This window comes from Halichoeres trimaculatus, unplaced genomic scaffold (assembly GCF_033239565.1).
Source record: "Halichoeres trimaculatus isolate MK-OKI-2021-1 unplaced genomic scaffold, fHalTri1.1 fHalTri1_scaffold_23, whole genome shotgun sequence".
NCBI lineage: Eukaryota > Metazoa > Chordata > Actinopteri > Labriformes > Labridae > Halichoeres > Halichoeres trimaculatus.
This window is the reverse complement of record NW_027437201.1, coordinates 3,037,454-3,064,260: the sequence shown is the minus strand read 5'-3', so window position 1 is coordinate 3,064,260 and position 26,807 is coordinate 3,037,454. Positions and strand designations below refer to the sequence as shown.

The window sequence follows — 26,807 nt, the reverse complement described above, 5'->3', positions numbered from 1 at the left end:
TGTGCCCTGATGACTCAACAACATTTCACCTGAAAACACAATGAAATATATCAGTGTTTACAAACACTGAGAGACTGAAAATGCTGGAGCACGCTAGCTAGGCCTGTAGAGGGAGAAGGGCAGAAGTGGAACAACAGATGCACATTTTGTTAAAGACAGTCAGCAGATTCAGCAGATTGAGAAACACAAGCACAACATGGTAGTGCACGACGATCGTAACAACAGTACTCTTTGAATTTTGGTGGCACGAAGTGGAGCGTTTCCTCTGAAAATGCCGGGTTACTGTTTACACGGCAATGGTGTCAACAGCGTTTCAGAAAAATTCCACTCTGGAGGCCGTTTACAAAATTATGTGTTTCAGGTCGGCTAGTACACCATTTCCTTATAAACGTGATGTTGAAACGCAACAATACTTTTGGTGTTTCATACTAAAACCATGAGTGTGTAAACAGCCCCTTTAACCTACAGGTCAGTGAATATACAGAACGGTAAACCTGAAAGGCCAACTAACCTTTCAGCCATGGTAAATGAAACTTTACCCAACAACCACTCAACAATAGGTGAATGAAAGCACACCCATGGGACACACCCAGCCAGCCAAATTCACATATCAATAGAATCAAGTGGGGTTTACTTTCAGGTCACATGGTCTCACTTCTCTACTTTCATTCAAAGAAACTCGACCCGGAAGTCAACAGACTGAAAAAAGCCACTTCAATGATTTGCTTTAAGTTGTGTGTCACACAGCAGCAGGAGATGTTGGGTAATGCATTCAGAAAGCTGCCATACTGGTTTTCCTTGATTCCACCTGGAGACTCCGGGAGTGTGGATCACTGTGAAAAAGGAAACAGATGTTTGTGAGGGAAAAATGGCCAAAAGAAGCTGACAGAGGGAGTTATGATCTGTTGGGAGGAAAGAACAACAGGTAAGAGTGGTTTTCTGTTATCTCCATCCACCCTATCCCTCTCTGTTTCACTTCAGCTGGGATGTTTTCTCTCGCCCACACATCTATCACATGTGTTTCTGTGACTCTCCCTCTGTTCTCAGTGCAGAGGGACAATGGGGGCTGGATACGTGTGTTTTTAATTGGCCTCCCGATAAAGCATGCCTGTTTCCTGTGTCCTGTGGGGCTCAGAGTGGGCTGTGATTTGTTAGGGGCAGTCTGAAAGCAGAGGCTCCTCCTGTTACCATCGGTGAGGAGCTTCATGCTGTATCCTGACTACAAGAAGCCACAAGCAAAAAGAAGAAGAAGAAGAAAGATAAGTCTGACTGATGAGTGCTCATCTGAAACTTTAATTCCTAATCAGGATGGACAAGGACGACAGGAAACAAAAGACTTTTGTGTCAACTTTTCGGTTGGCCCTCAAGCCTCAAGCTAGACCGCTCTGTGGAAAGAAGCAGAGGGAGGATGGACTGGACACCACTGAAAGGGCTGTGCTGGGAAACAACAAACCAGAGCTCTCATCTGCAACAGGTAAACATCACATAACAAACAGGAAGTTGAGTTTAAGACCTTTTTATTGGCAGCTTGTATTACTAATGTAAAGAAACATTGGTTTATAGACCATTTAGTATCACAAGAAGCAAATCAAACTTTTATCCTCTATAAATATTTACAAGACTCTTTCAAGGAAACCAGGGATGTTTCTGTTAGCTAACCAGTGAGTGATGCTGTTAATCCTCTGTCAAGTTGCTGCTCTTCAAATATTATTGTTGGTGCATCCCCCTTTATAACACTATCATTATGATATGTGTTGTCAGGAATGTCCTCAGGCACATCAGCATGGCATGCAATGTGGCTTTGCTCTTTCACTTAAAGCGCACACACACACACACACACACACACACACACACACACACACACACACACACACACACACACACACACACACACACACACACACACAAACTAATGGCATTCCTCCATCCACTGGTGACCACCCATCAACCACCCTGCCGGACATTCCAGCGCTAACAAACACATGTGCAAACACACATGTGGTGGGAAAAGCCTTGTAAACACCATGTCACAATCGCCAGTCCTAACAACTGGAACACACTCCAGTAGACACAGCTAAGAGATCTGATTGGCTAAATACCACCCATCCATTTATGTGCATTTGTTTGTTATGGCATGTTAGCATATAAGGTGCCAAAGCCATAAAGAAAATCTGAATTAGTGTCACGTAAGTTTCTGTGAACTTTCTTGATGTTTCGTAAAAACTGAAAACACATTAGCCCCAATTTTTTAAACTATGGATCATCTTTCAAGAGTGATTACACTGCAGCTATTTGGCAGCATAGCTGAAGCAACGTGGATGGGTTATTATGGATGGATGGAGTTGTGGAATCTTAGCAGCAGTTATCTCTTTGAAGAGTTTAGTTACTTCAGACATTTTCCTGTAACAGGCCCTCACCATTGCCAGAAAAAGTTTTATTTCTACTAAGTGCAAGCTAACACTCAAAAGGAATCATTTAGCAAGCTATCAAAACCACAAAAACAAACAGGAGACTTTAAGCTAGCATTTTACTGCTACCTGCTAACATTAACTCTGTCTATATTCAGGTGTAGAATCAACAGCCATTATTCAGCTAACATTCAAAGCCTTAAAAAACAGATGATACATGATTAAAGTTAGCAGGTAGCTAAAAAAGCTACTCAAGATACCCAGCTCAAATAGCTTTTTAAGCTACTAGCTAACTTTAGAATTGCCAAGGTGTACATTCCCCCAGTGGAATAAAGTTGTCATTCCACAGCCATCGTTAATTTCACATTCAAAACCCCGAGACCAAATAAGCTAGCCTATTATGCTAATTTCCTGGAGTGGAAAAAACCGAACTGCAACAGATGATCAGTCTTATGTAATGGCTGACTGAGACTTTGTTGAAGCCCTGACACTTCTTTCGAAACATATTTCATTACTCAAGGCTTCCATTGGAGTAGGACACCGAGTAGTCAGCAAAATGAAGTGCAATTGATACGTTACTGGTTCATGAATTATTCTAGATTTCATTCACCTGCACATTCCCAATTAGTAACACTAAATAATCATTTGGTTTCAAGTGGATAAACTAAACATGATTAATAATAAAACCACGTATAATGAGAATAACATATACTCATCCTGCTACAGCCATCTCCCACTTGAGCTTTTCATACATAGGATATGACTTTGAGGCTCCAATCAATTATAGCCATGGTGCCAGGAAGCACTGTGTCTCTTCCTTCGACTACTGCTGCTTAAGTTTTCCCTACATTTCAAGTTTTGAAAGAGAAAACTGAACAAAATCAAACTCAACTCACTCTGCAGTTTTCTTTTTTTAAAATGGTGGTTTTCAACACCTGGCTGTTGGTTACAATAACCCCTCCAACCAGCCTCTGGTGTAGTGGGTGCTTCATTCTGGCCCAGAAACAAGTTGGTACTTTTCAAGGACCAGTTTTTAGAACATGGAGATGGTGTTTTGTCAGCGGAAACACAGTGAATTGGGCCAACCAAAAGACTAGCCTGGAACTAGCACTAGCACCAACTCGTTTGTAAAGGGGTATGGTAGAGCCAAGTATCGTAGACAGCTCAGGCTCAACTAAAACGAGACAGTCTACTAAGTCCCAAGACCTAGTGGTCTAAATAGCTAATAATAAGCTAGCATCAGCTTATTCAAAATTAGCATCATTTTTGATAGTTTCAAGTTTGTTTGAATTTAGGTATCAGCTACAAATCAAATATTAATTATTGACATGGACGATTCAGCCTGCTTGGGAGTTTATGCTAGCAAGAGTTGAGAAACAGACTTTTAGCTAGGTTGCAAAGAATACATCTGATGTTTCCTTCACAGTTTGAGGACACCAGGGCACATTTGAAGGAGCCTTTGAAGCCGGCCTTTGATGTGCCGCAGTGACGTAATCAGTCTTCAAATTTGCCCTATGAAGGACGCTGCTTTTGAACTGGGACATAGATTCTGACATGGGTAGAAAAGCAGTCTCTGACTGACCTTTTAGTGGACTACTGGATGTCTTCCCACGTTCAGGGTTTCATGTCATCCTCTAAAAGTGAGTCAGGTGGTTCAGATTTACTCAACTGGACTGTGCATCAGTGTATAGTATTGTGTATAGAGACAGAAAAATATCACTCAAAGTTTGTTTAAACATCCATATACATCCATTAAAAAATAGTCAAAACTGATGCTGCTGGTCTAACTCAGGTCACCAACATTTATTATTCAACCTGTTTGTTTTTCATGTTGCTGAGACTGTCAACTTTAGAAACTTTTAAACATATATTCTGTCTACTAGCCACAGTCCTGTAATTTAAAACCACTACATAGTACATCTTAGAGCTCATGTCATTAATTAATCTAATTAACGCATTAAAGCCTTTAAGCAGAGGAGAGATTAAAATGATGTGATATAATATTTTTTTGTATATATATATATATATATATATATATATATATATCCTCATTTGAGCTTTACAGTTTATTCAATTTTCGATCAGATACTATGATTTCAGGGCAAAAAGACCTCTAAAACCTGTTTTGCATGACAAACATGTGCACTAATATATTGTTATGGGTCAGCGGTGAAACACTTAAAATTCCAGTGAAACATCTTGATAAACAAAGCCCATTGTCCTCCTTTTCTCTGTTCAGATTCCAGACGTAGCCCCATCCTGACGCGGGAAAGGCCTCACATCAAACCACCTAGTGGCCAGACAGCCTGTAAAGGAAGTGATGCTACATCTAAAGGTGTTATCACAGGAAGTCAGCCTGTGAGCGTTTCCCGGCAACACAATGGTAATTGACTTATTACCATACATTCAAAATATGATTTAAATTCCTCCATCCTACACACAATTATGAGTCAGGAAACTTTGCTTGAATAAATGCCAAGCAAAGCTCTTATCTGGAAGCAACAACTGCCTGTGCATGAAATAATTTCAGTAATTATTAATCATAATAATATCCTGCATAGGAGAGTGCTGCTGGGGCACAGTAAAAAAGTGCTGTGTCACAGGTTAAGAGAGAACATTCAGAGCACTTTAACTGAACCCTGAACATCTGTGTGTATTAAAGCTGTTCACTCTGTTTACAATGCAGCAGCAACAGAGGGAATCCCCACAGGGAGGAACCACAAGGAGGACACAGTTAAAGCTACAGCACCTGAAAAAAATAAGTCGTCCTCAGGATTTGATGGAAAAAAGCAGCAAATTAAGAAAAATGACAAAGGTAAGTCCCTTTTTGGAATATCTTAAAAATCTTTGTAGATGAAAGAATCTTTTAGCTTTTTTGTTTGTCTGTAAAAAATATTGCTAAACTGTTATCCAAACCACCTACTACACCCACATTGCCTGCTGATTTGGCTGAAAGCCAGTCTGTCGTAGGCAGTGTGCAAAAGCTTGCAAAATCTGAAGCATGCCAAAAATTCCTACTGGTTTCCTTCTGATCCAGGAAAATTTCTCAGTGTGCAACGGACCAGTCTACTGGGAAAACTGTTTCCCACAATGCACGGTGCTAACGTTGTTTGTGTATATGGGTGGCGCTCAGGATTAGGTGTAGATGGGGATAATTATCACCGCCCACTGGAATGAGTTGGGGTTATAACCACAATACAACAACACTAACTTTTGACAGTCTTTGAGATAGAAGTGAAGTAATGAGAAAGACACACTGTTAAATGTTGTCACTTCTAGTCTTAAAGTGCTAATGTGTTTACTTATACAAATTTCTTTAAAGACCATATAAACCACTGTTAGAGTCTACGCACGGATCACTTCCACTTTGGTGTGGAGTTGCTTGGGTGTTTCTGGGTACAGAAAGAAACATTAGAAAATGACAGTAGACAGTGTTATGAGGCAGAGTTTAAATTGATAAGATGTTTGCTGGAGTTGCCTGAAGTGTCTGTCAATGATATACGGAGAATCGTCTAGGTATCAAGTACAACGTCATGTGGCAAATTGTATAAGGCTTTAAAATCTACATGTTTTTATTTCTTTGGAGCTTTGAAGGTAATTTGCTAACATGAGCTAGCCTGAGCTAGAAGTCTAGAACTGGTAGCTACTAATGTACCAAAATGATATACAACCTAGCGCTAGTTTGATGCTAACATTCAAAGAGGAAATCGTATGGCTATGCTAGCAGTTACCATACATCAGTATATCTCAGGTCTTCCAGCAGAATTTTGACTTTCATCACTGAACACACAAACAAATATAGATAACTTCATCATAAGAGATTGATTTTTAATTCATTCAACATGTTTTATCTCTCGTACCCCACACAACAGTGGTGTGGAGATGGCTGAAAGAGCTGTCATCCCATCTTTAAAGGACATTGTTGTAAATTTAATCGTGCCCAGCGTGCAAAAAAAACAGGCCACAATTAAAAACATTAACATTCAACAATGAAAGTGAACAGTGTTGGATGTTTGGATGACAAGCATTCAGTGGTGTCATACAGTAGCACAGCACTCTACAGTAACAGGAAGTAAACATGCATCCTAAGATCTAACCTGAATTAGTGTCATGCTCACTACGCCTATTCACTTTTTTAAACCATACACAGATTATATGAAAGTGTTTTCTTTATCAGCTGTATAAATAAAAAGTCAGTCCCCCCCAGATTTATGTTTTAATAAATGATGTAATTTTTGGTTTGAGATTAAAAGTTAAACATAGTGATTCTGCTGTAATAAAATTTAAACTGCATGTTTATATGTACTTTAAACCATTGCAAATAATGAAAGGACAAGGAAAATAAACCTATAAATTTACTGGAAAGAACTCCAATTTAATAACCATTTTCTTTCCTTGCTTTATTTATTTATTTTTTTATTTACCTTTTTATTTAACTTAACTGTTATTGTATTGTTTTTGTATCTTATGTTAAATACTCTATCTGGTCACCTCGTTGCATATTAATATCTAAAATGTCCAGATCTATCTAGATCCCACTTTTTGTTCTGAACATTTATAATAAGATAAAAAAAAAAGTCCTTCAGCTGTAGTTCAGCTTTCTGAAACTGAAACCAGAGTAGTATAAGACAAAACAGACCCAGCAGAGCAGTCAGACCTCATACTACATGTTAAAGCAGTAGGCAGTATGCAGTAGGCGGGTTGGAGAACAGCCATGCTGTTTCTAGTTCCTGAAAATGGTGCCCCTGCTGGAGCCGTCGCAACCAAACTTGACTGCTCTCACCTGATTGGTTGGATTCTTTTTAACTTTGCCTCCTGCAGCGCGCACACCTGTTAGTCCACCTACATCTTCACAGTCCACAGACGTCAGGAGCACAAGCCTCGACGGGGAACTCTCCTCCAGCCAAGGTAAAGAAAAGTTGTTGCTACAGAGTGGGGTTTAAAGTTAAGCTGTCTTTGAATCATGTTGTTTCAAAAAGCCCTTCTTCTTCTTCTTAGAACCTCCTGTAGAGTTTAGTAACCCGCCTGAGCAGGTGGAGGTTCGAGTTGGAGAGCAGGCCACACTGCACTGTGAGTTCAGGAGCAGCTCTGTTCCTGTGGCCTGCTGCTGGATTTTCAACAGAGATAAGGTAGAAACAGCAGAGCCTCACTCTGAATCGGTGTTTCTTCAAGCTCGTCCTGACTCCTTCACTTTGTTTATCCTCAGGTGGTGGTCAAAGGGCCGAGGATGTCTGTGAGGAGCAGTGTGAGTCACAGCAGCGTGGAGATCTTTCAGGCCTGTGTGAAGGACACGGGTTCATACTCGGTCATAGTTCGAAACAGGAAAGGCTCTGCTCAGCACACAGTGTCCCTGAGTGTCATTGGTGAGAAAACCATAGATCTGCTCTTGAGTATTTAGGAATTTCAAGCTTTAAGATTAGACATGAGACGGTGCATTTCCTGTACCTGAAAACCTCCTGTGAATTTTGTTTTATCAATGGTTTTATTGCAGATTAGTCACTCCACTCTCTATGATGCATAATCTTGCTGTTTTTTTAATCTATGTTTGCAAATTTCTTCTTAGACCGGCCAGACCCTCCTGCATCCCAGCCTGTCGTGTCCCAGCTCACCACTCAGTCCCTGGTCCTGTCCTGGACTGGTCCCAGCTTTGATGGAGGCACGGCCGTGTTGGGCTACATTGTAGAGGTCAGGCAGGAGGAAGGTGAGAGCTGGACTGAAGTCGCAAGCCGCTGTAAGAGCACATCCTACCACGTCCGCTCGGGCCTGGAGCCTCAGGGGCTGTACCGCTTCCGTGTCAGAGCGTACAACTCAGCGGGGGTCGGCGAGCCGAGCCAGGAGTCTGTGTGTGTCAGGATGGCAACTGCAAGTAAGTGATATGAGAAAAGGATTGAGGGGGTTTTAGATATCGTTCAGTGCCATGTGCTTACGTGTCATCTTTTTGTGTGTGAAGAGCAGAAAAAGGAAGCGCCTGAGTCATATGTTACAGTGACAGTTGACACCCAACATAAGGTCAGGGATCACTACAACGTGCACGAGAAGCTGGGAGTGTAAGTGTGGATTTTCAGATTAAAACACGTTTCCTAAAGATGGGAAAACACAAGCCTGATGAATGTTGTGGATAAATCATTTTCAGTGGGAAGTTTGGCGAGGTTTACCGGCTGAGCCACAAAGAGACGAAGCAGGACTGTGCAGGGAAGTTCTACCGAGCCCGGACCTCCAAGGACAGGGAGGCAGCTCGCAAAGAGATCGAAATCATGAACTGTCTTCACCATCCAAAGCTGGTCCAGTGTCTGGCTGCCTATGAGTCCCGTCCAGAGTTGGTCATGGTCATGGAGTAGTGAGTACTTTGAGAGTTTCTGGAACGTCTTCAGAGATTGACTGTTTGTTTTTTGATGAAGATTTATTTATGGTAACTGTGTCATTTCTGTGTTTAGTATCGCAGGCGGGGAGCTCTTTGAACGCATCGTAGACGACAACTTCGAGCACACAGAGCCCACCAGCGCCCGCTACATGCAGCAGATCCTAGAGGGCATACGGTACGTCCACAAGCAGAACATCGTCCACCTGGACCTCAAACCAGAGAACATCGTCTGCGTGGACACCACCGGCACACAGATCAAGATCATCGACTTCGGCTTGGCCAGCAAACTGGGTGAGGACGCAGATCTGTGTCATCATGAGCTCGGTGGAGTCTCACAGCGGGAATTGAATTGAACTTTTTATAGTTTCTCACCAGGGAGAGGGGGTAATTCTCCCAGTGTGACTTTAAACGAAAGACATATCCTGTGTTTTTTTTCTTGTGAAAGTCACAATACAGGGAAACTCAGAAGTCCTTATAAGGCAGGAGTGAATGCTGAGCAGCGTGAATGAAATGCTTTCTGTTGACAAAAAACAATGGTTGCACACATATAGTTACTCCTATATTCCTGGATGTCTAATAAGTCTCTAAATAGGCAACAACCTCTGAAGCCGACTGGAGCAGAAAATTTGCTGATGCTCGAGACAGCAGCTCCAAACTGGGGGCTTTATTTAGAGATGACTCAAGCCGTCTGTAAAAAGATTCACAAACAAAACCGACTGAGACCGTCCTGATGTGTTTTCTTTTATTGTAGAGGAGGGTAAACCTCTCATGGTGATGCACGGCACGCCGGAGTTTGTGGCGCCTGAAGTGATCAACTACGAGCCGGTGGGCCTGGAGACGGACGTGTGGAGCATCGGAGTAATCTGCTTCATCTTGTAAGAGGAACAAGAGACACTATGTAGAAACCATATTGAATTCAAACAGGGGATGTGATGCACGAAAAACTTTGAAAAGCGCAAATTCTTGATAATTCTGTGGATATTTTTGAATTTTGCTAATATCAGTTAAAGAAAATTTGTTTGAAAAGTCAAATAAGTGGATGAAACATCTTGGATTTAGCAAATCAAAGCTAAAGCCTGTAACATCTAGTCCACAAATGCAGGTTTGGCGCCATCACATGGCACTATTCTGTTACTACAGCCCCACAGCTGTACCATGCTTCTTATGAACAAACATCACCCTTATATTTTGTCATCCTGTTAAAATAATGGCCTAAGTCATTTTTACAAGTTTTTTGGAAAACACAAAAAACTTCATCAAATACAAAGCACGTGATATTTATTAATCATTTCAATCAAAAAGGGCTTTCACAGTGGATGGATGTGTATCAATCATTTAACATTCAAGAATAAAATGACTTAGGCCAATTTTTCTAACATTGTAGTCTCCATTGTGCAAACTCAAAACTAAAATTACCTTGAGTTAAATTAAACAAATGTCAGGTAAATCAAGTTGGTAAAGAGGCAGTCCCTTTACTGTTATTGAACTTATGAGAACTTTTTGAAACCTGATCATTAACTGTTCTTTAATTCCGTAAAGCAAACTCAAAACGTAAATAACTCCAAACTAAATAAAACAAATGTCAGGTTAATCATACGCTGAGTAGGCATACTTGTACATCTCCTATGAAAAGGCAGAAATGTTTCTTTAATTTTAAAGCTTTAAAGCTATGGTCTATGATCTGAAACCCAGTTTGGCTGATGAGACACATTTGAAAAACGCAGCCTCACTCACCCCTCCCCTCCTTGTTCCAGAAAATGTAACAAACAAGACAGTCATCCTCCTTGTAACACACAGTGGTAGCTTTTTCAATTGGACCGGCGTGATCAAAACCATGAATTAGCCGGTGAAGCAGGTCTGGCGTTGCCACTGCCAGCTGATCAGAGCAGAACCGACTGTGTGCGAGGCTTTACCTTTCTCAGCGTGTCTTCACCAGCTCAGTTTACAATGTTAAAGATGTATGGCTAACTTATGCTAAAATCTATTGACAGAGCCGACCCGTTCCAACCAGCAGCGTTCAGTCATTAGCCAGTATGGGCACAGACTAACCAGAGTTATTCAGCTGACATCTTCCACTGTGGTAAACAAAGTCATTACCTGTTCAACAGAAACTCAGCTGTCTCTGCGTCAGTCTTCAGTCCCAAATCCCTCTGGAACTTTTTCCACCGGTCATACATTTCTCCAATATTCAGTCTCTGTTGGCTCCTGTATCGCTCATAATTCTTCCTTGCTTCAGTCTTTTCCTTGAAACTTTTTCGTTGTCTTCCCTTCCCTGTGGAGGGTAACAGTAACAGCTTCCTGGTTTTGGTCTTCTCTGGCTCCATGACGCTTTGGTAGCTTAGCAGCTAGCTGACGTGAGAGGGGTAGTGGGGAAGGACAAGGTGGGACCATGGGCAGTATGGTGCGAAGCGAGGGAGACAGGGGATTGGATGGACTCATGGGCATGCGCGGTTCGGATTGGTCAACTAGTATGCAGCTTTGCAGTGGATAAACTGAATGGATTTTTTTTGTTCTTTTTGGTCTTTATATTGTGTAAATTTGACCATAGGACCATGACAGCCCTATAAACGGTGTTATTAAGATGTACAAAGCTTCCAAATCATACACCATAGCTTTAAGGGGTATTATTGGCTTGTGCTCATTTATGAATGAATGAGTGAATACTTTATTTTGAGCATGTTAACATAATACAAAAAGAAAAAAAAAGAAAATCAACAGGGAAAAGAACAAATTAAAACACGAAAATAATAATAATAGAGAAAGAAATCCAAAAAAAAAAAAAAAAAACAACCAGGGAAAACAAAACGGCAACAACAAAAAAGGAACCCCCAAAACAATTGAAACGATTTTGACATGTTTGAAAAGGAGTAGGAAGAAGAATCAGCTTATTTAATGCTACCCCTTCTCCTATTCCTAGCTGGTTAATGTTAAATTGCTTATTTACAGAAATAAGTGGGCTGGCCAGGAATAGGTAGCTAGCTATTAGTAGCTAAACTTATAGTGAAACTATAATTTGTGAAATTTAGACTAAATTACTACACAACATTAAACCCTATAGCCTTTATGATAGTGAACCTAATCACTCACCAGTAGAAACTGATTCAAGAATCATGTTTACAGCTTATCCTGCACTTAAGTTTCGGTTTCTTCTTGAAGCAGCTGCCATCATGAAAGCTTGTTAAATTGTCCCAAGTCACACATTTAACATTTTGACGTAAGCTAGAAATAAAATGGCTTAAGTCACCCTCTTGATATAGCATGATCCTTTTGGCTAACTTTTTAAGCGATTTTACCAGAGCAGGCCAAAAAGCTAAAAACTCATGACGATTTGCTAACAGGAGCATTAATGTCTGATTTCCTGTGTCTCAGGCTCAGCGGAGAATCCCCCTTCCAAGGAAACAGCGATGCAGAGACTTTGGCGCTGGTGACGGCTGCCTCCTACGAGTTTGACCAGGAGAGTTTTGAAGACATCTCTGATCAGGCTAAAGATTTCATCAGCTCCCTGCTGAAGAAAGACAGGAGGTTATTCTACTTTCTTGTACCCTTTTGTTGTGATTAGCTTCCAGAAATTTCCCTTGGAAATAAAACACAAGAAAAGTGTAAGATGCTTTAATTCTCCCTGGTTGATAATGTCACGACTGGAGCAACTTTTTCCCTGTGACATTTCAAAGCATTTACTGCTAATTTGCATCTCACCAAACTATAAAGTATGCTCCTCCAGAGTCAAAGAGACTAATTTATGTATCAGATAATCCATCACAGTGAGCTGCTGGCAGCGTTTTACAGACTTGACTCTTTGTCCATGTTCACTCCAGATGTAGGTTGTCGTGTACCGAGGCCCTCGCCCACCCCTGGATGGTCTCTTTCACCCCCCTGAGCCGAAGACCCACCAAGTCCCTCAACAAGGGGAAGATGAAACACTTCCTAGCTAGACGCAAATGGAAGGTAACATAACCACACAGCTGTCAGCTCAGCTCGAACAAGATGTACAGTTCTCTTATCAATGTGTCCTATGAACACATTTCACTCCTTTATCCTATAACAACCTGAAGCCAGTGCACTTCGTCATCCAGTGCCACTTGTCCTTTAACTTCTAGAAAACTGGAAAGGCTGTTCTGGCCCTACAGCGGATGGCTAACCTCTCAAGCAGGCCAGACTCCCCTGGCAGCTCCTCAGAGGGTAAGACAGATAAAAAGACCCACACATATTCATGCATACACAATGTCCCCCCAAAACCCTACAGCTACATCAGACTACATATGGCAGATGACTCAGAGGTTCAGATTGTCATTTCAAGTTTCACGTCGTGTGATCTGTAAAGCCTTGTTTTCCTTTTTCATTTGTCACCATCCTGCCTCTCATGCAGAGCCAGGCTGGAGCCAAGAGGCAGAGGAGGCCATCCAGTCACTGGAGAAGCAGCTTCAGAGTGAGCCACGCTTCCAGCAGGCCCTGAAGGACGTCACTCTGACCAAAGGAGCCACTGCTCGGCTAACATGCGTCGTCAATGGTAGGCTGACAGGAGTGAGATCCACTTCATTAAATAAAGCCCTGATGCCACTGAAGCCTTAGGCAAGAAGAACAGTCCTGTGTTAGACGTTCATGTAGTAGAGAGAGAGCTAAAGAAGCTGAACTCATGCTGCTGTGATTCATATCATTACATCCACAAGGAATCAACCACTGAGATGAAAGGATAGAGAGTAAACCATGGAGATAATTATCAGCCTTCAACTTTACTTCCTGACAGCTAGCCAAAGCTAATCAAATATGCACATTCAGAAAGCCGTTTTTTAAACTCTTTATTCTCTCTTGTTAAAAATAATTGCTGTAAAACAACGTTTGGTTCTTCACAACAATATGGCAAGTGTTAAGGTTCAAATATAAAAGGTTCAAATTATATGACTTTAATACAGGTTCATCTTTGAACTCATTAAAATAGAATCAAAATCAGTTAACAGCCAGACTGACAAGATCAGTCTTAATTTTGCTTTCTAAATGTTTAAATTCTGAAACATTTATAAGCTTAAAAAAAAAAAAAAAAAAATGACAGGAAAAAAAAAAAATGACAGGAAAAAAAAAAAAAAAAATTCTGGCACACAGTCTGAAGACCTGAGTGTGTTTACAGGCTCATAGATAAAAGTAGAACTGATAAATATAAAAAAAAATGACTAGGAAATGACCATTTAAAAAACCTGGTGTAAAATATTTTAGCTACTTGCAGAATTCATTAAAAGTGAATTACTAGCCTGTTTAGAAAAGCAGATTAGCCTCAATTACAAATTGATGAACTGTGCAACCTGCGCCTCCAGCCCAACAGTGCATATTAACGACATTTCTGTAAATATGCCAGAGTTCCCCAAAAAGCTAGTTTCCATCTACAGAATCAGATGTATGGGAAAGCAGCCATTAGAAATGTTATCAGAAATATTATTAGAAAACAAATAATACCCTCAAAATAAACATTACTGGAATCCCTTGTAAGCAAACAAAACAAAACAAAATAACATGAGGAAAGTAACCATAGACATGAAAGAAATACAGTGGCCCTGAAGTGCAAATCACAACCACAAATAAGTACACACAACAACAAATTTCAACTTCCTGGTCACTAGTGAACCACTGGTACCTACCTCTTAGGGAAGCTTAATGCTGATGTGTTTAGTTATTTACTTTTGTGGTTTGCACTTAAGGGCCACTGTAAACAGATGCATGACAAACAGAAAACTGCATTAGTTTGATAACAGTATTTCACAAACACTGTGGTGTATCTGCTGCTTTTCTCTTTTGACAAATGAATGTAGCTTAAGAGTAAGCTAATACACTGCAAAAACTAAGTACGTAAGAAAGTTAAAATGGTAACCAAATAAAAACTAGGCTGGAAAAACATCATGTTTGTCATTCTGTGGGAAAGAAACACCAAAGACTAAACAAGAACTGAACACCTGGCTGGTCTCGATTAAACAAACAAGCATTAGCGTCATATTTCAGAGTTACTTTGTGAGCTTGTGTCTAAAATCTTGTTCTTTCACATTTAGGCTACCCACAGCCTGAAGTGAAGTGGCTGCAGAACCAGAAGCCAGTGTCTGAATCCAGCAGAGTGACCATGGAGCAACATGAAGGGCTCTGCTCTCTGGTTCTGGCTGATTTGGAGCCATCAGACTCTGGGGTGTATGTGTGTAAGGCCAGCAACAAGCTGGGGGAGGCAACGTGCTCGGCCAAGCTGAGAGTGGAGGAAGCCACGTAAGAGTTCGATGTGACAGAAGTCTCAATGAAGTTTGGAGTTTTTTTTTTTAGGTCATGGAGAGACTATTTTTCACTGCAACACAAAAGGCTGCTCACAGGATTTCAAGGTGAACAGGAAGTGTTTATGGATGAAATGGTTTGACACATACAGAGCCCTTTGATTCACAAATCACCACACCAGTGCACTTATTTCTTATTTTATTTTATTGTTCTTTGAATATGTTCAAGTAATGCACCATGTTTTGTTGTATTAGTTATGAAGTATTGATAAGTTGGGGCTGAAGCAAAGCTCGACAAACTGAATCAAAGGTCACATAAAGTTTGTTCATATTGCACATTTTGATATGGTTGTGTTTTAACATTTATATTAAAGGAAGAATTTTACAACAAAGCATTTGACCCAATTTGATTTTTTTCCCCATATTTTTCATAATTAATGACAGTTTTTCTTAAATCTCTTCACACCAAAGACTGACGACACCTCCCAGAAAAATCTCTCTGACCTCCAAGCCAAACAGCCCAGATAGCAAACTGATGCATTATAAACTCACTTTGTACATTTTACCACTTGCTAAGCCTTCAAATAGTGATTAGTTTGATAATTGATGAATCTGCTGGTTATTATTTTTAGATTAATTTATGAATCGGGTATAAGACCTACACCTTCTTTCTTCAACTCCCGTCTTCAGTAACTTATTTTTTCAGACTACAGCAGAGAAGAGCATTTTTTGGATGACACAGAGAGTTACTGATGCCTTCAATTTGCTTACTACCATCCCAAAGGTGTGGAAGATATCACAGCAACTCTGCTAAATGTGGTGGTTTTACACTTAATAGGAATGAGGACTCATGCTCGTTCATGTTTTGTTGGTTTCTGGTCAGCTTCTAACTGTATGCAGCCTTGGCTCTCTGAGGTACCTGGCTATGAGGTCACAGTGTCAAAAGCACATTGTCTGATGCCGTGACTTATTCTACAAGCTCATACTTTTTGTGCTGTACATGAACAGAGCACGCAAGATTCAAGGTTCATTGTAAAGTTTGCAGATTATTTGTGTTTGTTAGCCTCCTGCAGGACCAGGACTAGAAGGGCACAGCCCTGTGATGGACAGTTTTACTGTATGGTGCACTAGTTCATGCTTACAACTTGACATCAGTCAAACTTAAGAAATGCCGATCTGTTTCTAAAAAACCCATTATCATTCATAGTACAGCTAGACTTGTAGTTCTCGAGATCGGTCTTGGTCACGAGACATGGTCTCAGTCTTGTCACGGCCTTGACAGTCTTTGATCTTGTGTTGGTCTTGGGGCCTCCCGGTTTTGATGGGTCTCAGCCTGACAGATCAGTTTCGAAAATATATTAAATGAAGTGATCCAAATCCGACTGAAAAGTTTTAAACAACACAAACTGAAGACTTGATCCAGAATTAAACTAGGGGCAAGTTGTTCAAAAGTAATCTGATCAGGATTACCCTGATCCCAACAGGGGATATTTAACACTTGACTTGTTTAACAATTGCAGTAATAAAGTAGATAAAGTAGACACAGTCTACCAATGAAGCCTTTCAGTACAGTTACTTAAGAATGAAATAAAAATGATCTTGTCCCTGTTAAATAATCCCCCAAACAGATTTCAATAACAAACCCCCCAAAAATATGTTTAATTTTTCTGTCATTCATCACTGTTTATTAGTTTCAAAGAAACAATCATCAGAGATTAACCTGTCAAAAAACAAAAACAAAACAAAACAACAACAACAACAAAACAAAAAAAGAAACATTATAATTACATCCATCACTATGACAGAAGGCCAGAGGTTGGTCTGGTTCTTTGTCAGGTTCAGGTGGACCAGAGACATCAGCGCATAGAGGGACACTGAGCCTGGTGGAGATGTTGAGCAGGACAATACATGCAAGTACCATGTGTATTTTATTTTTCCTGAACACAATTTATTTTGTTAACTATTGGTCGTCATTTTTGTGTTTTGTCTCAAAGTCAGAAACTCTTGAATAAAGTCTTGGCTCTTATTCCTGTTGCTCTTCACAGAGCTGGTAGCCCACATTGTGATACATTGTCCCATTTAGAGCACTGGTAATCCAGATTTGGTATTCTTGAAAACTGTGTATCTGGATCAGAGTGATCCAATCCAGTGTTGCTTTGAAAAACCTGCATAAAAACTGAGATGGATTATTCGATCCTGGATAGCAGAAAATGGGATTCCCAAATCCGGATCACAGTGATCCAGTTTAAATTCTTTAAACAACTGGCCCCAGGATTGGATTACATGATCTCATCTGATTTCAAAATCCTTCCTTCCCATTTGAACGACCCATTTATTAAAATGTAATCCAATCTGATAACTAAAATCTGATCAGATTACCTTTGAAAAACTGGCCGATGGACGCTGGACTCTTAACATGGTCACACTTATTTAACTGAGACCGATTTTCAAGCCTTGACTGTACAACTATTATCATCACGTGCAATATGTTTATATAACTTTAACGTGTAATATCTGTCCTTTATGATTCCCATATCTTAAATTGACTCATCTTGTCACATTCATTATATAAATATTGCTTTATTTTGTAAATACACTTTCTTGGTACTTGTTACTATTTTTCACTTACAGTTTATTTATGGCACACTTTATTTATTTTTTTGTTTTATTTCATATCATTGTGTACGTTATTACCTCATTTGTACTGTGCAATGAGGAGCTGGTGACACCAAATTTCCCCCTGGAGTTAAAAAAGTATTATTCTGATTCTGAATGAGAACCTGAGCACCACTGATAAAAATTGTCTGTGTAGTTTTGTCTAACTTTGCCAAAAACTCACTGGCACTAGCCTGCAGCAGGTTGGCAATGCTTTTCAAGCAAGAGCCATTCAGTGGTTTCTGATCATCAGTGATCATGTTGCACTTGAGCGACTTTGTTGGACAGTCATTTAATAGTGATAGTACAGCTAAAGACCCGAGACAGTATCTTGTAAACATTGTTTTAATTTCTGAATCTCAACATAACATAACATAACATAAAATTTGTCATGACTGTAGTTTTTAATGATTATGTGATGGCTGATCGAAGCAACCTTTGAAATTTAAAGAGCTTTTTTGCATTCACTGATTGATCAACCAGTCAAACATCTTAGTAACATTGTTTTTTCCTTTATTAGCGAGTGCTTTATCATTATCTTCCTGTGATATTACAAAATCTCTGCACCTACATTAGATATGTTTACCAACCCTTGTTTGGTACATTTATAATCGTTACATAATTTCCGAGTCGTATATAATCTCCCTACCCTTCATCTACACAAAGGTAAACACAACATATCATTCTCTGACACAACAGTGGCAATCAGACATCGTTCAGTATCTCAACTTTCCCTTAATATTAGCTGCTTTTATAAGCTACATTCATTTTCATTGCTTTAACATTGAAATGGCCACTAACAGATTACAGATATCATTGTCATTGAGTCTCAGTACAGTCGTTTCAACCCCAGTAACCATTTATAGGCGTGCTATTTGTAAAAGTATCTTTGGATGACAACAGACCCACACTTATAATCATACTACACTTCATAAATTCAGAAGATGAATTTAAGCTTGTCTAGGGATAATTCACGAATTTCTCTTTCGTCATCCACCCACCTGTAGGTATAACATCTTACAATAAAACTACAGTTTAAAAACGTGTTAAAAGTCAATCAGGCACTGGATCTCAGGCGAAGAAGTGAGGGTGCGCTGTCACAGCACAGAAACCGCCTCACTTCTTTCTAAGGCAGCGTTTTGCTCATGAGGATCAGTGTCGTATCTGTCCCTGGACGTGTCACATGTTGGCTCGGTATGCATCCGTCACAGCTGACGTCATGTCTCGTCTCTTGGCACAGACGTGTTCCTACTGCTGCTCGAGCCTCTGTTGGATTCTCTTCTGCAGGAGATCCCAAGCTTTTAGTACCTTCAAAAGAAAAGACAATGACGGAGTTGTCACAAAAGTTCAGTCTGTGCAGCCAAGTCAGCTGACGTGATGAGTGTCTGACCTGTTTCTGAGTGACCTCCGGTTCCCACAGTGTGCTCAGCACTACATTGGCGTGCTCTACTTGCTTGGAGTTGGGCCACTGGCTCTGAAGCCGGCGCAGGGCGTCTTCTGTGTTGACACCATCTCGCTCTGTTATCCTCAAGACTGCCTGAGAAGTGGAGGAGGAGTGAAGTGTTAAATTATTAAAGCAAAAAGACGACACAAAAGGGGGACCATAACTGCCTGCAAGTAGATGGAACTGGTGCAGCTGCCCCCTGCTGACCGTTTGACAGAATGCATGATTACAGTGCTTATATTATTGTTTATCTTAATAAACACAACATAGAAGCTGTCTTCACCTCTTTTAAGCCACATGGGTGAAGAATTAATACCAATATCCACAACTTTGGCGCCCCCAAGTGTTTCTATCATGCATGGCTACATCAACACTAAACCTTTTGACTGGTCACTTCTCCACCCATCCTTTTCTCTTCCTGTACCCTTTCAGGTGCTGTTTCCTGTTGCCAGTACTCTCACTTAAGAAACACAGTTTGCCTCCTAAAAAAACTGACCATGACTCTGTTTTACATCAAAGCTCTGCACATTACATAACAGGACATGTTAAAACATCACAGTGTTACATTTTCCCCAATCACTCAAGCTTCAGTGACTCTGTTAGTCAAATCAAAGAGAGCAGGTACCAACCTCCTCCTCTGGGATGATGGTGACCCAGATCTCATGGACCATGTCTGTCCAGCCAGCCTCCAGTAGAACTGCTGCATCCACAACACAGACCTGCATACCTGAAAAGGGCACAACACCAATGGAGATAAAGGGCCAGTTTTCTCTATCATGTGAATCAACATTAAAGAGGGGTATGGTATGACATTTTAATTAAAGAGAGGGTATTATGTTTTTCCATATTGTAAACATTGGTATACAGTAACAACGCTGGATTTTCAAACTAAATATGTGCAAGATTTTCAAACCTCTACATATTTATATGTTGGAAAAATCCCTGAACCTGTCTGTAAACTGCTCAAAATGGTCCATTCTCAAAATGGCATGAGATCTGTATGAGATATTTATGAGTCTTGTTGAAATGAGGAAGTCATGGCATAAGGAACCCTTAAATGGTTCATAACACTGTGGAGAGGTGGGCCTCAAGCACCAAGGTCTGGCCTTAGCTCTACCCCCAACAGGCCTCCATTGGGCTTATAAAGACAGCTGCTAAAACAAACAGTTTCATAAGCCTTTCCTAAAACACAAGGGAAAAACAAGGGTTTCTTTGAGCTGTAAATCGTGTTAAGCTACTACAGAGGTAGTAACCCTGAAAAAAAGCACAATACCCCCTCTTTGATGGATTTTAATACTGTACCTTCTTCTCTTGCTTGGTTAATTCTCTCTTTCACCAGAAGTGCAATCTCTGGCCACACAATGTTTGTCAGGGCTTTTAACCGCTCCTGAAAGGAAAAGTATGTTTGGTAAACTTATCCCTCTTGCGGTGATTTGGTGATCTAAAGCATTAATTTGCAACAGGAAATAACTGAAACACTTGTTGTGACATCACCTGGTTCCCGAAAACTTTCTTTCCAAGAGCACGTCTGTTGATAGTTTTGTCTTCATTTAGAAGATCTATAAGCAACAAAAACACAACATCATTACACGGCAGTGTATTAGATTTAAGATGGTGTTAATCAGATGAAATGATAAATACATTTTGAAATTTGTTTTTCAGCTTTTATGAGATCTAGCAGGGCCATGTCTTAAATGCAAAGTGTGTTTTTGCAGAGAAGTCAGTGAAACAGATTCTGTATAGAATGGGAGTAAGAAATAAGTACAAGCTGTAGAAGAAAAGAACGTATAAGGTACAGGTCTTACAAGTCGTTTTCTCATTGTTAATATGACAGAGGCTGTGAGGAGGATCTGTTTTAACTGATCTGCAGTAACGCCTTTTGGCCCAGAGTCTCACGCAAACTGTTGTGATTCCGTGACTCTGGACAGGGCGTGTGTCTGTTTTGGAAGTGAATAGAGACCAGATCTTCTTTTTAAAACAACTTTTCTTTGTACCGGATACAACGTGACAAGGTAAGGTATTATCAACAGTTAGGTAGAGCTTAGGTTGGAAACGTGGCAACAAGCAAACTTTGTCAGTTTGTACCGTAGTTTAATAGCCGGCTATATTTAGCTCTACTCACAGCCCGGTGCTCTAAGACGTGTCTGTAATGTGTTACATTAGTGAATCCTGGTTCTGTCCTGCCAGTCATCTACCAAGCAGAGCTAATGTAACCTCACTCTTCATTTTATTGATAGACTCTCAAGTTTGAACAGACCACTGCAGAATAAGTGCAACAGTTTAGCCCGTGTTTTAGCCTTTAGCTTGTGTTTAGCCTTTAGCTGGTGCTCTATCTCTCTCCCGTTTATCTTTCTTCTGCCCTTTTTCTGTCCAACAGTTAGGCTCCTGTGTCCACCATCACTACAAAATTAATCACAGAAATCGTCATAGTTACGATCAGGCGTACATCTAGAAGAGGGACTTTATAAAGATCACTTTCAAACTCCTTACGGAGACTTTAATGACCACAGTGCCAGTATGTTTTGCTTTTCAGAGGAGCAGGTCACATCAGTAACCTTTAAAATTTGTTATTCTAACCTCTCACTTTTAGCACTCCACAAGTCTGTCATTGAGCCAGATCCTGAAGACATCCAGTCAACTGGAATTAAAACATATTAGAGACATCATGCCTCTGACCTTTTAATCGCTTAGGCATGTAAGTGCTAAAAAAATTAGCATTCATTTTGTCTTTGCTGTTTGATTTCATGTGTAAATCACCATGCTAGGTGAAGCTAACAAATACCTGCCATCACTTCAGTCACAGCATGTCCCTAACTCTCACTGTTTTCTCCTCACCTGACCCAAATTCTTCAAGCACCCTGTGATAAGCTGCAGTCCCAGGCTGGTACACCTCATGGCCCAGCTTGTCACAGTCGATCCGGACAGCACCCAGGGCCTCCAGCCGCTTGGCGATCGAGCTCTTCCCACTGCCGCTGCCGCCAGTCAGGCCAATCACGTGTGGAAGGGGAGGAAGATGGGACGTGTCCTGGTGTTGGGGAAAAGGGCAGGGGAAAGGATGAAATGAGCAACAAACTACAGTCATGAATGAGTCAACATCGTAGATTAAAGAGGGGGTATTCTGCGTTCCCATATTTTAAAACATGGATATAAACTCACAAAGCTGGATGTTCAGACTAAAGGTGAAGTGTCAAGCTGAAGCATATTCACATGTTATTGAAATCCCTGAATCTGTAAACTGATCAAAAAAGGTCTCTAAAAATCAGTGGGCCTCAAACACCAAGATCTGACCCCAATAAGCCTCCAGAGGGCTGACCAATCAGAGGGAGGGGGTTTGTGGAGGGGGACGCCTTAAAGAGGCATAAGTTAAAACACCAGTGTGAAAAATCAAGTTTTGTTTTCAGCTGTCAGAAAGTACAAAGCCTTAAAAAAGCCCTATTTTAATGGGTTAAAGCTATGTGAGCACAGATTTTATTTTCTATTCCAAATGACACATACAGCCTCAAAAACCAGTCAGACCTGCTCAGAGTAGTCCCCATTCTCACTGCAGGAGAATTCCCTGTAACATGGTAACAACACTTCATCTCTCCTAAAAACACACTCTGTAAACTCAGCCTTTGAAAAAAAACCGTCCCATTTTCAGGCCACACTCCCACATTCTTGACACCAGACATTGTACTTTGGCACTTGCTTGAAAGAAAAGCAGTTATTTTTTACCAAAGCAAGACAGCAGCTACACAAGAGCGGTTACACATTAAAGTTTGACCCCTTTTAAACGCTCAGCTGCCTTTTTTTAACATGAGAACAATCTTTCTCATGTTCCCAAAATGCTGCCACAAGTGACTCAGCTGAATTTAATGTTTTGCTTCAGTGAGTGAAGAAAACAGAAAGGCACTTTTAGGCAAATTTACAATTACTTGTGTCCTGGAGTCTGTACAGAGCCTTTTATCATTCCCTAATTAATTCAAATTAAAATGAATGAACTCGACTGTAACTGGAGGTTTGAACAGCCATAAAAGCAAAAAAGAATTTTCTTGCCATATTTTTAAAAACTCAACTGAATAAAAGTTGATTAATTATGATGATCTTAGTTCACCTAACAATAAGCAAAGACTCTTTTAGCCGAAGTCAGTGTCCTCCTTCCTGGACTGGAATCCCTTAACTGAGAGCAGGCTGTTTCAAACTTTGACTCACTTTAGGTGGAGTGAGGAGGGTGCCAAGAAGACGAGAGCGGAGACTGGAGGAGCTGATCTTCTCCTCCTCTGCGTCAGTGTGGTGAGCATCTTTCAGCAGCTGGATCTCATGGAGGACAAGAGCAGGAAGGCCCTGGTTCAGGGTGCAGAGCACAGCATTTCAACTATCATTTAAAAGGCCAAGAATGGAATAACATAAGATCTGTGGATATTATTTCTAACTGTATCGTCACCAGAGCTTACATTCTCAATACGTTTCTTGTTCACAGCCTCTCCTCCTTTTCTGGTCTCCTCGCTGACTACAATGCACTCCAGCAAGGGGTCGACAACAGACACGCCATAGGGGTCATCAAGGGGGACGATCTCCACCTGCAGGGAGGGTCTGATGTCCTGGAGGAACTCATGGAGTCTCTCTACACGCAGGGAGTATGGCTGGACGAGCTCTTTTAGCACTTTCCCTAAATGAATGGCAGAGTTGGACAATGACAATGTGACAATAAGCCTCAGATACCTGTAAACACCATTAATGTATAAAGACAAACTTCTTAGAAAATGGGTACTTGTACATAAATTAGCGATAAGATAACTAAATAAATGACAGAACCTGATGTTTTTATCACTTTTACGCAGCTATCATGTCATCCATTATTTTGTACAGTGTGTAGAAAATAACGACAATGAACTACTTACTTTTAAGCATTGCTTGGTCACACACCCCGATAAGGAAGCGTCTGTTAGCTAGCAGGCATGAGATGTTAAGTAGTGTCTTGTGGGCCCCATGGAGGCGATCAAAGGTCCCCCCTACCACCACATCACTGTAAGTCTCCATAGGCTCAGCTTTCTCCTCCGGCTCCTTCACTCCTTCCTCTTCCTCCTGCAGTTTCCTGAGCTGTGGGTACAGCAGCACTGAGCGCAGACTGGGGCTGCAGACATAGCAGTGGCCTGTGTACCTCTGCAAACACTGCGTCACCTGATGGGACTGCCCCGCATCCTGCAGGGGAAAGTCTGTTAACACCACCTCCGGGGAGTGTGACAGAGACTGTGGCGTGGGGAAAGGACAGTTTGGTATCGTAGTCCCACTGCAGGAAGCTGACTGATTACGCACATTTGTCAGCAAAACCCGGACATCCAGGTGGCCACAAACATCAGCTGCATTGCTGTACAGGCGGGAAATGAGCGTGGACAGGTCCACTACAGGAGGGATGAAAACAGGCCGAGGCTGAGTCCCACTCCCTAGGTTTAACCCAGGGTGGAGGTGGACGTAAAGAGTGCGCTCAACACGCTCTGCGGCTGAGCTGAGGACAGGAGCGATGCGCAGGGGGAGGACGTGGAGAGGAGATGTCAGCACAAGGATGCCCGTGCTGAACATGGACATGTTACTGGCTGGAATCACAGGGAATGAGAGTCGTCACAGCAGAGCCGGAGATTCTATATGTGGGTGGGTGAAACTGGAGGAGGTGAAAGCAGAAAACAAGTCAAAATAAGCCACAGTGTTTAGTTTTTATGTCTGAGTCAAATCCGAGAGCTGAGAATGGTTTTATCACCAAGATCATGATGAAGGGACCAGCCTGCAACATGTTGATAGTGTATAGCAAAGACAGATGATTTTTTAAGCCAAAATCAAGAAAGCTATAAAGTTTTAAAATATACATTTTATATTCTTTTAAAACCAGGGGTGTCCAATGCAGATATTCTAGTCTGCAAGGTGGAAGTTAGTCTGACAATTCCTTTCAAAAGAGCCTTTTATACTAATTTGAATTTTCTCAGGGTTTAAAAAAATAGTTAACTGCACGTTTTAGTCCTCTCTGGGTTTTTAAGGCTGGTCTTCTCAAAAATGTGTGTTACTCTTGCTCTGATTTCCATAACTGACAGTTATAAGCCTGAGGCCTGGAGCATTGTGCTCAGTATGTGTTGCAACTGTTGAGCTCCACTCTTTAAACAAGGAGCCTCAGAGCATCTAAACTAGATATTAAGGATTGGTTTTGCATTAAATATGTGGATTTACTCTCTCTGACAAAAGCACTCTCATTTCAAATCTTTCCTCCTGTTGATGTTGCAACTTTTTAGTCACGTTGGAACAAGTCTGCACTGTGGTGGCTTCTTAATTTGCCAACACTGAGACATTGTGTGAGTGTGTGTCGTTCATAACTGGGATGTCTCCCTTCTAGAAAACGGCTATTTGAGAAATGTTAATGATACTGAATGACTTTCATTTATAATTTGGTCAAACCTGACATGATTATTTGGTGAATTTATGGTTATATCATCATAAAAATGCTCTAAGTGTTGAATAAAGTACAAAACAAATAGTTTTTAAATCTTTTTTAGTTCTCTGTTAATATGAAAAGCTACCCTAGCCATAATTTCTACTGCAGAATCATGTTAGTTACTATATGAAGCAGTGTAATGCTTCTGTTTAACCCCAGTTGACATCTGCAGCTGTGATGAACTTCTCCACAAAGTCGTAGCTTGCTAGCTTTTAGTACCACCAAGACACTGCCTGTCCAAAAATGCAATTTAGAAGACACTCTTTTGATATCTCAAGAAAAATATATAACCTCGAAGTAACGTTAAACTGCTGTTATTTACTTACTGAATAAATGAGTATTTTATGTTTTCTTAGCATAACATTTGTTTGGGCGTTTAAAAAAACAGCAGTATTGACAGTCAGGCAGAGACAACATGCTATCTAGCTTGAGTTTACCTGTGGTGAGCAAATCCAAAGCGACGTAAAGAACGGCTGTAACGTGCAAAATACACGCAGACCTGTTCACGTATCCACCCGATAGATGGTTAGCTTGATAGACGTCAATGCTGTTGCGTCTTTTCTACAGTTCCCCTGTCTAAATATCTAAGCACCTACTGGTGGTGGATGTCACACACACAAATATGAACTGGGTTGGATGATCACGTGACATGTTACATACGCCCTGGTTGGTCCATAGCAAAGCTGTGACTTCTGGGATATGTAGTCTCCGTGGGGATAAGGTTGGTGTGGCATTTAGAGGTGGTTTTCTGCAAATGTGTGAACAGTTTCATCATTTAAAACATTTAAGATTAATCACACGGAGTCTTTTCTTTTACAATTGTAGGGATTTGTGCAACAAGAACTGTTAAAGAGAACTATTAAAATTAATGCTAACAAACTATACAACATGCAGAATGGAAATTTCAGCTTGGTTTTGTAGTAAGTGGTTGTAACTCGTATACTATGTTGCACAGAATTTATTATTATTATATAACAGAGGCTCTCTTTTAGCCCCTTGTGTGTCTACTGCTAATTCAGAGGTCTTAAACCGGGGTTCTGTAGCTTGGTGGAGGAACTGCAGGGGGGCCATGTCATATTTGGCTGATTCAGCAATTTTCAGTATTTTCAAGTATATTATTCTTAAATATTTCAATTTTTGCTCCTGTTATTGTCTTAAAACACACATCAAAGGATACAGAGTCCAAAGATGTTATCTTTCAGTCAGAAATGAGCGCATTCAACAACACAGCAGCTCTCTCAAA

The 26,807-nt window shown here is 40.7% G+C and overlaps 2 protein-coding genes across 3 annotated transcripts; one reads left to right on the top strand and one right to left on the bottom strand.

Annotated features, from left to right (window-relative positions):
• Nucleotides 1–1,293: 1,293 nt before the first annotated feature.
• Nucleotides 1,294–15,394, top strand: LOC141785137 (myosin light chain kinase, smooth muscle-like). 2 transcript variants are annotated; one of them, XM_074663292.1, is made up of 16 exons: nt 1,294–1,474; nt 4,648–4,791; nt 5,098–5,223; nt 7,230–7,316; nt 7,407–7,537; nt 7,615–7,771; nt 7,972–8,274; nt 8,359–8,455; nt 8,542–8,745; nt 8,843–9,060; nt 9,521–9,644; nt 12,139–12,291; nt 12,585–12,714; nt 12,867–12,948; nt 13,136–13,276; nt 14,802–15,394. In XM_074663292.1, exons 1-16 carry the CDS (start codon nt 1,309–1,311, stop codon nt 15,008–15,010), a joined length of 2,472 nt encoding a protein of 823 aa, XP_074519393.1. In that variant the 5' UTR covers nt 1,294–1,308; the 3' UTR covers nt 15,011–15,394. The 2 variants fall into 2 exon arrangements, with proteins under 2 accessions (XP_074519393.1, XP_074519392.1); XM_074663291.1 differs by having other exon boundaries at nt 5,095–5,223.
• A 2,600-nt stretch (nt 15,395–17,994) lies between these two features.
• Nucleotides 17,995–26,212, bottom strand: coasy (CoA synthase). Its single transcript, XM_074664106.1, has 10 exons — nt 26,002–26,212; nt 23,988–24,745; nt 23,541–23,755; nt 23,299–23,430; nt 21,943–22,132; nt 20,602–20,666; nt 20,410–20,494; nt 19,737–19,834; nt 19,054–19,200; nt 17,995–18,971 (listed from the first exon to the last, which is right to left on the bottom strand). The coding sequence occupies exons 2-10, from the start codon at nt 24,670–24,672 to the stop codon at nt 18,912–18,914; spliced, it is 1,677 nt and encodes a 558-aa protein (XP_074520207.1). The 5' UTR covers nt 24,673–24,745; nt 26,002–26,212; the 3' UTR covers nt 17,995–18,911.
• Nucleotides 26,213–26,807: the final 595 nt, after the last annotated feature.

Coding starts and splice junctions, on each gene's coding strand:
- LOC141785137 (XM_074663291.1), top strand. CDS start 1,309: ATGGACAAGGACGACAGGAAACAAAAGACTTTTGTGTCAACTTTTCGG. Junction 5,224..7,229: donor AATTAAGAAAAATGACAAAG/GTAAGTCCCTTT, acceptor TGCCTCCTGCAG/CGCGCACACCTGTTAGTCCA. Junction 8,275..8,358: donor TGTCAGGATGGCAACTGCAA/GTAAGTGATATG, acceptor TTGTGTGTGAAG/AGCAGAAAAAGGAAGCGCCT.
- coasy (XM_074664106.1), bottom strand. CDS start 24,672: ATGTCCATGTTCAGCACGGGCATCCTTGTGCTGACATCTCCTCTCCAC. Junction 23,756..23,987: donor TGACCAAGCAATGCTTAAAA/GTAAGTAGTTCA, acceptor CCATTCATTTAG/GGAAAGTGCTAAAAGAGCTC. Junction 19,201..19,736: donor CCATCATCCCAGAGGAGGAG/GTTGGTACCTGC, acceptor TCCACTTCTCAG/GCAGTCTTGAGGATAACAGA.